An 11055-nucleotide genomic window follows, 5' to 3' on the forward strand; every position below is an offset into this window, starting at 1 on the left:
AGAAGAGAACGAGAACTAGAAAGTGCCTTATATTCGGGTCTCTCTGGGCTGGCAGTGGAAGTTCCCAGTAGTCAAGGACAGTGTCTTCTTTCTGTCCCCGAAGCTGCCGGTACAGAATAGATCCTTGATAAATATCTGTGAATGAATAACAACTTCATAAATACTAAGAAAAGATCACCTCCTCTTTTAAAGCTTACACAACACCTTCCTTGCGTCTTCTCTGTTTTCCTGTTGGGTACTAAATGTGTAAATTGTGAGAAAGGAGCTTATTTGATATTCTAGTGTAAGACTTTGATTATCATAATTATTACTGATTTTAGACAGCAAAATTGACAAATCATGTTGTGGGCAAAAAAATGTTACGGAGATGGGGTAACAATCCTAGTATAAGACTAAGTAAGTGATTATTTACACTAATAAGAAGTTTTATAAATGTTCTTAACTCAAAATTCATGAGTGTCTGAGTAGTTTTTCTGCAGGACCTCTAGGACTAAAAGAATACCTGTCCGTTTATGAAGTTAAGTTCCAGCAGCTGTTTTTGTCCTGAGAACCCCTGTTGGACACTGCGGTTTCTCAGACCTTGACGTGAACCTTCTTCTCTCATTCCTCTTCCACAGTGATTTCTTTCCCAGTATTTGTTTTATCACAGCAACAGTCCCAAACCCAGCTTCGCAAAAACACGACATTATTGAAATGAATATAGCAGTCTGAATGGAGAAACTGTGAACTACCTCAAGCTGGTGTTCACCCAGTATGCAAACAGGTGTTGTGTTTCCCTCAAAAATGTGATAACGTCCTGCAGTGCCCTGTGGGTTTGTCATTGCGCCCTGGAGTGCTTCTGTGTCACCTTGGGAATGCCGCCCTAATGGCTCATCATGGGGTGAGGGGGGCGGGAAATCTCAGCCAAGAACTTAGGGGTCTCTAGGAGGGGTGTGGGAATAGTGAAAGGGATGTTTTAGGAGCATCCATGGGGTGTTAAGATCGAGCCATAGCGTTCCCATAGCGTTCGCTAAATAAACCATTTGTGTTTAACCTTATCTCTTCTAAAGCTCTGAGATGAATGTCATGTATATCAGTATATCAGTATTCGTTAGTAACTACGGTTTATCTCAGTTTTTTTTTTTTTTGGTCTCTTTTCCTTTTCTAGAGCCACTCCTGCGGCATATGGAGGTTCCCAGGCTAGGGGTCTAATCGGAGCTATAGCTGCTGGCCTATAACACAGCCACAGCAATGCGGGATCTGAGCTGCGTCTGCAGCCCACACCACAGCTCATGGCAACACCGGATCCTTAACCCACTGAGCCAGGCCAGGGATTGAACCCGCCACATCATGGTTCCTAGTCAGATTCGTTCGTTAACCACTGCACCATGACGGGAACTCTGATCTCAGTCAGTATTAACTGTTTCTGTTCTTGTCAATTCTTTTGCATAATATTTTTCTTTTTTCTTTAATACTTGTCACTTTTATGTAAAAATAAGTTGAGTATGAAACTGATGTTGATGTAGAAGGATGACTTAACAGTCTTTGACTCTGTCCTTATTACTTGTCCTGTTCTAGTCACTTTTTCAAAAATGTCACTTGAGTCCAGTCTTTCTTCTGACTCATAGAAACAAAATATAATTTGTGAGTCAATCAAAAGCACTTTTTTTTCCCTCTATTTGTGTAGAACAAATCTCCTGCTGCAGTTACAGAACCAGAGACAAATAAATTTGATAGTACTGGATATGATAAGGACTTAGTAGAAGCTTTGGAAAGAGATATAATTTCTCAGAACCCCAATGTTCGATGGTAAGTTATATCACAAGAAAATAATTGGGTGCTGATGATGCTTTTTGGAACAGAAAATGGAGCAAATGTGAGCATGTACTGAGGATCAGTCCTTGAGGGTTGAACTGGATGGAGTACATATATACTATCTGGCATGGCACATAATGAATGAAAAAACTTCACTTTGCTTCAGTCTGTGCCAGTTTCTGTCTCAGATTTTTAAATTTGATGAAATAAATGATAACAATAAAATAACGTTTTTATTAAATAAAAAAATCCTATATACCAAATGGAAATAAGGTCACAGAAATTTCATCTTCTTTTTGGGACACTCTCTAATGGTAAAATGGTAGTCATTCTTTTTTTTTAATACCCGCTTCTGTGGCATGTGAACGTTCCTGGGCCAGGGATTGTGTCTGAGCTGCAGCTCTGACCTGTGCCGCAGCTGCAGCAAGGCTAGATCCTTTAACCTCCTGCACTGGGCCAGGGATCAAACCTGTGTCTCTGTAATGACCTGAGCTGCCGCAGTCAGTTCTTTTTTTGTCTTTTTTTTTTTGCTATTTCTTGGGCCGCTCCTGCGGCATATGGAGATTCCTAGGCTAGGGGTCCAGTCGGAGCTGTAGCCACTGGCCTACACCAGAGCCACAACAACGCGGGATCCGAGCCACGTCTGCAACCTACACCACAGCTCACGGCAACGCCGGATCCTCAACCCACTGAGCAAGGGCAGGGACCGAACCCGCAACCTCATGGTTCCTAGTCGGATTCGTTAACCACTGCGCCACGACGGGAACTCCCGCAGTCAGTTCTTAACCCATTGCACCACAGAGGGAACTCTGGCAGTCATTCTTATGCATGTGTGTTGCTGTTATCTTTAGGTTTATCTAATATATGTTGTTTTTATTTCCTATTACTCAGAGCAGTGGTTCTCTGTTAATATTATACCTGTAATTTATCACAGCGAGTTATAAAGCACTCTTTCCCACAAAGTTAGGTACATTCTGGTGTATATTTTTTAAAACTTTAATTATTTTTAGGTACATTTGGGGGGCATCTTAAAATATATTGTCCTATCATATATCATAATATATTAGCATGCCATGTGTACCAGTAGTTGTAGTAGTGGTTGTGTTCTAGTGGTTGGAGATGACTTCACAGCAGTCTCTATGGTGCTCTCTAACCTTGGTGTCTACCTCTTATAGCATTGAGGTCAAAGAGGCAGTTTTGCAGCCTGTGTCTGCTTTATGCCCTTTTTATTCTTTATGGTTTTTTAATAGGTTCATTATTTTTTTATTATTATTATTATTTTAGCTTTCTAGGGCCAAACCCACGGCATATGGAAGTTCCCAGGCTAGGGGATCAAACGTGCATCTTCATGAACACTAGTCAGATGTGTTACCACTGAGCCACGATGGGAACTCTTAGGTTCATTATTTTTAAATCATGGAGTTTGAGGAATGAGCCTTGTAAGAGGAGGAATTTATTTATTTATTTTTGTCTTTTTGCCATTTCTTGGGCCGCTCCTGCGGCACATGGAGGTTCCCAGGCTAGGGGTCTAATCGGAGCTGTAGCTGCCAGCCTACACCAGAGCCACAGCAACGCCGGATCCGAGCCGCGTCTGCAACCTACACCACAGCTCATGGCAACGCTGGATCGTTAACCCACTGAGCAAGGGCAGGGATTGAACCCGCCACCTCATGGTTCCTAGTCTGATTCGTTAACCACTGCGCCACGACGGGAACTCCCTAAGAGGAGGAATTTAAAGTGAGATGGCATCATAACACTTAAGGGTCGGCCGTAGACCTGTGTTCTCATCCACCAAGCTGAAAATCATTACTGCCAATAATTGAAGTCTCAGATAGGGCTCTGGCCATATACTGGTTGGCGTGGCAGGGCTCATCACGGGTGTCAGTTCACAAGTGCCTAGAAGAAGCGTAGCATTCTGTCAGTAGTGTAAAATTGTGTGATTCAGTGATTCTCAAAAATGACTACATGAGTTAAGCATATAACCTAAGCTTGTTGGTAAAATATCTTCTCTTTCAGGGATGATATTGCTGATTTAGTAGAAGCTAAAAAGTTGCTTAAGGAAGCTGTGGTGTTACCAATGTGGATGCCAGAGTTCTTTAAGGGCATTAGGAGACCGTGGAAAGTAAGTTTACCACTATTATGGCATCGTCAAAGCAAATGGCAGGTGCATGGCTGTAGAAAGCCATTATTTATCTGTATTGGGGTAAGTGAGAGGAGAAAAGAGTAGGTAAAGAAAATTTCAACTTGAAAACTATATTGTGTTATTCAGAACTTTCGACTGAAAGCTATTGCAAGGTTCCCAGAATAAGAAACAGGTGGAGTGAGGTCTTTGGAAAGTTGGACACACAGCAGATTTATAATGAACTTATATTTGCAAATATGAACACGTTGCCTAATCCAAAAATAATCCATTTTATGTGTCATGTTGTAGAACTTATATCTGTATTTCTTGGAATTGTTCTTAAGAAATTAATAAGACATATTTGGATCTCATGAGTACTTTTTTTTTTTTTTTTTTCTTTTGTCTTTTTGCCATTTTCTTGGGCCGCTCCCGCGGCATATGGAGGTTCCCAGGCTAGGGTTCGAATCGGAGCTGTAGCCACCGGCCTATGCCAGAGCCACAGCAACGCGGGATCCGGGCTGCATCTGCAACCTACACCACAGCTCACAGCAACGCCGGATCCTTCCCCAACTGAGCAAGGGCAGGGATCGAACCCACAACCTCATGGTTCCTAGTTGGGTTCGTTAACCACTGAGCCATGACGGGAACTCCTCATGAGTACTTTTTAAAAACCATGTGCTGGTCCAAAAAAAGACTCTCCAAAACACTCTTGGATTTGGGAAATGTGCTAATGACTAACGCTGTACATTGATTGATTGATTGGTTGCTTTTTAGGGCCACACCCACGGCATGTGGAAGTTCCCAGGCTAGGGGTTGAATTGGAGCTGTAGCTGCTGGCCTACGCCACAGCAACTCGGGATCCAAGCTGTGTCTACCACAGCTCACGGTAACGCCGGATCTCCGACCTACTGAGCAAGGCCAGGGTTGAACCTGCATCCTCATGGATACTAACTAGTCGGATTTGTTTCCACTGCACCACCATGGAACTCCCTGTACTTATTTTTTATTCTTGAAATGTTCAGTGAAAAGCAGAATACAAAATTATAGACCTACTTTGAGTCCAACTAAGTAAAAAAAACAGTATCTAATTTGTTTGAGTGAAAAGACTAGTAGGAAATGGATCCAGATACTAATGGCACCTGTGTTAGGGTATGATATAATATCAGTACATTAATACTTATTATATTTCTTCTCTTAGTTCCAGATTATTAATAATAATGTATGACTTCCTTGCCTTTATAATGGAAAAATTACATTTGTGATAAAGTATCCTTCTTTGTCTTTTGTCCTAATATTATGTGTAAGTTGGTTGAAAACTGATCCTTAGTAATGGAATTCCTGTGAATTAGAACAATGGTGGATAAATCTTTTGCTGATGCTCTTCTATTTCCAACAGGGAGTGTTGATGGTGGGCCCACCTGGTACAGGAAAGACCCTTCTCGCCAAAGCGGTGGCTACGGAATGCAAGACAACATTCTTCAATGTCTCGTCATCAACCCTGACTTCCAAATACAGAGGAGAGTCTGAGAAGCTTGTTCGTCTTCTGTTCGAAATGGCAAGTGTTTGAGACGGCGCTAATGATTCTTTACTACTAAAAGGGGAGAAAGTGGAGTTCCCTTGTGGCTCAGCAGGTTAAGGATCCAGTGTTGTCACTGCAGCAGCTCGGGTCACTGCTATGGCACGGGTTCTGTCCTGGGCCTGGAAACTTCCACAGGCTCTGGGTGCTGACAGAAAAAAAAAGAAAAGAAAAAGAAAGAAAAATGAATGTAATTAAACTTTCTTAGAGGGAATCTGTGTGATTTTATTTAAGGTAGTGGTTCTCTTTAACAAATTTTTCCCTGGAACTTCAGAACACTTAGCAGTGTCTGTAAATGTCTTCCCACCATTGTTATCCCTGTCACTGTAGTATACAGATAATCCTGTATTCCTATGACTCCTAAACAAATAGATAGAACCAGTTACAGTATTCAATAGCACAAAAAGTGCCATTAATATTTAAGTATATAATAAGTCCACCTTAGCAGCTGTAATTTAGCTTTTCCAGCTCTGTCTTCCCTCCCCAGTATTAGGACAAAAGAGACAGCTGCCCAGTGTGGCAGACTCCTGAGCTGTTTTCTAATTGCTAAACTATAGGTTACTTTTGGGTTTGGGGGGTTTTTTGTTTTGTTTTGTTTTGTTTTTGCGTTTTTAGGGCTGCACCCGAGGCAGTGGAGGTTCCCAGGCTAGGGGTCTAATTGGAGCTATAGCCACCAACCTACGCCAGAGCCACAGCAACGCCAGATCCGAGCCATGTCTGTGACCTACACCACAGCTCACAACAACACCGGATCCTTGACCCACTGAGCAAGGCCAGGGATCGAACCCGCAACCTCATGGTTCCTAGTCAGGTTTGTTTCGCCTGCGCCACGACAGGAACTCCTATAGGTTACTTTTGAATGAAATAAAAACCTGGTTTCTTTCTTTAGGCTCGATTTTATTCTCCAGCCACCATATTTATTGATGAGATAGATTCCATTTGCAGTCGCAGAGGGACTTCTGAAGAGCACGAGGCAAGCAGAAGGGTGAAAGCCGAGCTGCTGGTTCAGATGGATGGTATGCATGTGTATCTGCGTGAACTGACTGAGCTCTCCTCCTAGTGCCAACCCACACATCCAGATAACGGGAGGGGCTGCCAAGTAGGTCCTGGAGATGGACAGCGGTGACACACCGGAAATAATGGCTCTTCATTCATAGGACACACACACTGATCTCATTTTTAGCCATGAAATTGAAATAAATGCAGATAAATTGGCCTTAGAAAGGGAGATGTATGGTTTTGGTTTTGAATAATTTTTTAAATTGCTGTGTAACTAAGCTGAACTGGCCTTTTTTTTTTTTTTCCTTTCCTATTTTGGCTGCCCCATGGCATATGGAGCTCCCTGGCCAGGTATCAGATCTGAGCCACAGTTGTGACCTATGCCACAGCTGTGGCAATGCTAGATCCTTTAACCCACTGTGTCGGGCTGGTGATCAAACCTGTGTCCTGGCACTGCAGACAGGCCACCAAACCCCTTGCATCACAGTGGGAACTCATGAATTAGTCTTTTGATTAAAACTATTTTAAGTCATGTTTTTCGCATACTTACAAAAACTTATGCTTCTCAGGACCACAAATTCATTTATGTACTAGTTAGCTTTATTAAGTCTTAAGGAGGCTTGATGATTATACTCCTTTTATTGTTGTGCTAAGTATCTGATGATCTTTAAGTAGTTGAGCTTTGTTTTGTGTCTGTTTTACCATATTCTTACCCTTCGTTAAGGTGTTGGAGGTGCTTCTGAAAATGATGACCCTTCCAAAATGGTTATGGTTCTGGCAGCTACTAATTTTCCCTGGGATATTGATGAGGCTTTAAGAAGACGTCTTGAAAAAAGAATCTATATCCCATTACCATCAGGTATCTTCATTTGAATCAGAAAGCTCATATTAACTCTTAGTTTTGCTTAGAAATTAAGAATTTTGGTATTAATGAACTTTTTTTTTTTTTTTTTTTTTTTTTTGTCTTTTGTCCTTTTAGGGCCGTATCTGCGGCATATGGAGGTTCCCAGGCTAGGGGTCGAATTAGAGCTGTTGCTGCCGGCCTACGCCAGCGCCACAGCAATGCCAGATCCAAGCCATGTCTGCAGCCTACACCACAGCTCACAGCAACACCGGATCCCTAGCCCACTGAGCAAGGCCAGGGATCAAACCCACAACCTCATGGTTCCTAGTTGGATTCGTTTCCACTGTACCACAAAGGGAATTTCTGAACTTTCCTTTAAAAGACAAATATAGGATGTCTTTCCTTATATTAACTGGTTTGGCTATATCTGGAGCCTAAAGCCTTGATACTAGGGAATTTAAAATTCAGTAAAGGAGTTCCCATCGTGGCACAGTAGTTAATGAATCCGACTAGGAACCATGAGGTTGTGGGTTCGGTCCCTGCCCTTGCTCAGTGGGTTAATGATCCAGTGTTGCTGTGAGCTGTGGTGTAGGTCTCAGACACGGCTCGGATCCCGCGTTGCTGTGGCTCTGGCGTAGGCCGGTGACTACAGCTCTGATTCGACCCCTAACCTGGGAACCTCCATGTGCCGTGGAAGCGGCCCAAAGAAATAGCAAAAAGACAAAAAAAAAAGACAGATAACATTTAAAAAAAAAAAAAAAAAATAAAATTCAATGAAATAATTCTATTTAAAAAAATTAATTAAAAATTTTAAAATAAATTCATTGAGGAACAGCTCTTAAATTTTTGAAGCAAATAAGCTGTAAGAATTGGAAGACAAATTCTCGAGGTGGACTGGAGAAAAGTAAAACATTACTTACGTTGAAGGCTTACATTTTAAAATTTGTTTCTACCATTAGCAAAAGGCAGGGAGGAGCTTTTACGAATCAGTCTGCGTGAGCTGGAACTGGCTGATGATGTTGATCTTGCAAGTATAGCAGAAAACATGGAAGGTTATTCTGGTGCGGACATTACCAACGTGTGCAGGTATGAACTGTTTTGGAAGCATAGGCTTTTGTGGGTATAAACTCACAATAGTTTTCATGCTGAATTAAGATGAAGAATAAAGACCCATATTATAATCTAGTTAGAGACCTAAGTTTTGGTTTTAAGTTAGGGTCAGGTAGTGCTGATAGGTCATTTGGGTGTCTTGCATGTCAGTGAAGTAGCTACAGTTTAAAAGCTACAAGTTCAAGAACCTAATGTTTGAACAATTGGTGTAAAATTTAGAAAATAATTGTCTTGGATCAGAAAGATTCATGTTAGTGCATTCATTCAGCACACTGTTACACAGAAAATATAATTTGAAATAGGTTGATGTGGCATATTGAAGGGGAATACAATCTCGTTTTCAGTGAGTGTCCCAAATGTAATAGGAACAGCAGTAAAAAGGAAAGGCAGTCTCTAATCCAGCTGATTCAGGTAGGTTTTTTTCTAAGTATTAGTTCAGGCACCTATTAGCAATGTGTAGCAATGACTACACTGGTTTATTCATCTCTAAAGTTAAGTGTACCATGCAGGGCTGTTAAGACTAGCAATAACGTGTATGAAACAGCTTTGTTGCCGTCCTTTTGCACAAATGGTGACCGCTGTTAAGGATGAAACTGAATGAAAGAAAAGAGTTGAATCTGAAGTTTCTCCTTTAAGAAAAAATAGCACTAATACAAAGGGGGGAAGGGAGAGACCTCCTAACCTGATCAGCTTTTCTTACACATGTAGTAGGAAATATTTAATTTTTTTTTTTTTTTTTTTGTCTTTTTGCCTTTTTTTTTTTCTTGGGCCGCTCCCACGGCATATGGAGGTTCCCAGGCCAGGGGTCCAATCGGAGCTGTAGCCAACAGCCTACACCAGAGCCACAGCAACGCTAGATCCCAGCCACGTCTGTGACCTACACCACAGCTCACGGCAACGCCAGATCCTTAACCCACTGAGCAAGGCCAGAGATGGAACCCGCAACCTCATGGTTCCTAGTCGAATTCGTTAACCACTGAGCCACAATGGGAACTCCAGGAAATATTTAATTTTCTAGCTAACAGATTCTGTACTGTCTCTGTGATGCTCATTACTTTATGTTACACTTTTAATAAAATTCAGTTGCTCTCTTTATTATATCCTTTTACTTCTTGGGCTTTTGGCTCAGTGTCAGTTCTTTAAAATGAGTAGCATTTCATAATGGAAGATTGAACTGCTAAAAAAAATAACTCAGAACACGCTTTGTAGTCCAACACTGGATTCTCTGCAGTACCACATATGTGTGTGTAATAAGATAATTACAGAAGAACACACACACACTGGAAAATTCTGTTCACAGGTTTTTATTCAAGCAAAACGTAATTTTATGATTTCTTGGTTTTGTTCCATTTTTGTTTTAATTTAAAACCCAGGGATGCATCCTTGATGGCAATGAGAAGGCGTATTGAAGGTTTGACCCCAGAAGAAATCAGAAATCTTTCAAAAGAAGAAATGCACATGCCTACAACTATGGAGGATTTTGAAATGGCTTTAAAAAAGGTTTCTAAATCGGTGTCTGCTGCAGACATTGAAAGATATGAGAAATGGATATATGAGTTTGGATCATGCTGAATTTTCACATGTGGGAAACCTGCATTAAGTGTTTGAATAATAATTAAAATTAGTATTTCGTTGCACCGAGCGCTATATTTTTTTAAACTTTCATAATGGTAGGAGTAAAAAAACAAAGTATGATTCTGAATAAATACAATTTTTTAAAGCTAGAAGTAGATTTGTTTTACTTTAGCATTACTCTATTTCTCTTTCACTGACGACAGATGTTGCCATAAATTCTATCACTTAGCTTGGAAAACTGTCTTTATGTGCACTTCAGAGTATATCATCTTCTCTTCCACTGCCCGCCATTCCTCCAGGGAATAAGACTGGCTCTAGCTCCTTAGGTGCTAGTGGATAACTGAAAATTCCTGAACGTTTTAACACACAGTCAACTGATGTATAAACCACACCCAGCATACTTTCCTTCCTGCCTGGTGTTGTGGTAACTTCCTCCTCCTCCTCCTGAGAGAACTTGAAAAGGCTCTTCATTTTCCTGTGCTTTTAAAAGGAAGGAAAAAAATACATTTATACACAGCCTTATCCGTCTGACTTTATTCTGCCTGAGTAAGAGGCTGCACTGTAGGCAGGTGGATGCTGTTGGCTGTACTCTAATGGCACTCATTAACCCATCACTCACAGATACAAAGCGTAATTAAAATAATAGTTAAGGGTGCAAGTGAAAGTTAATAAATGAGATAAAGTGTATGGTATAAAATTTTAGGAAGGATTTCCATTTATAATTACTTGCTAAAAAAAAGAAAATACTGTGTCATCCCAGCCATAGAAAACAGATCCTCGGGGAGACTGGCCAGGCCCCAGGTCTCACAGCTAAGGAGAGAAGGAGGGATAGGAATCATTGCCCACAAGCCTGCACTCTCCAAGGAAAACCTCCTACACTGTTCTTCCAAGAGTCTACAAGCTCCTGCTTAACTGATTAACCAAGACTCTGCCATCATTTAAAGTTAGAACTAGTGATTTCTAGCAACTTAGAGAATGATGAAGGACATGGGAAAAAGTGTTACTAGCTAGGTGACTTTAGGGTTAAATTGAACG

At 41.1% G+C, this 11055-nt stretch overlaps 1 protein-coding gene across 2 annotated transcripts in view; it reads left to right on the top strand.

Moving 5' to 3' along the window:
• The window catches only part of KATNA1 (katanin catalytic subunit A1), a 29948-nt gene extending 19779 nt beyond the window's left edge, over positions 1–10169 (top strand). The window contains exons 5-11 of one of the 2 annotated variants that reach the window (XM_021086876.1): positions 1667–1788; positions 3811–3916; positions 5313–5471; positions 6382–6508; positions 7216–7350; positions 8295–8421; positions 9819–10169. In XM_021086876.1, coding sequence (XP_020942535.1) covers positions 1667–1788; positions 3811–3916; positions 5313–5471; positions 6382–6508; positions 7216–7350; positions 8295–8421; positions 9819–10017 — 975 coding nt within the window. In that variant the 3' untranslated portion in view covers positions 10018–10169. The remainder of the gene's footprint in view (positions 1–1666; positions 1789–3810; positions 3917–5312; positions 5472–6381; positions 6509–7215; positions 7351–8294; positions 8422–9818) is intronic. The other variant, XM_021086880.1, reaches the window with a different exon arrangement.

Source organism: Sus scrofa, chromosome 1 (assembly GCF_000003025.6).
Source record: "Sus scrofa isolate TJ Tabasco breed Duroc chromosome 1, Sscrofa11.1, whole genome shotgun sequence".
Classification (NCBI taxonomy): Eukaryota; Metazoa; Chordata; class Mammalia; order Artiodactyla; family Suidae; genus Sus; species Sus scrofa.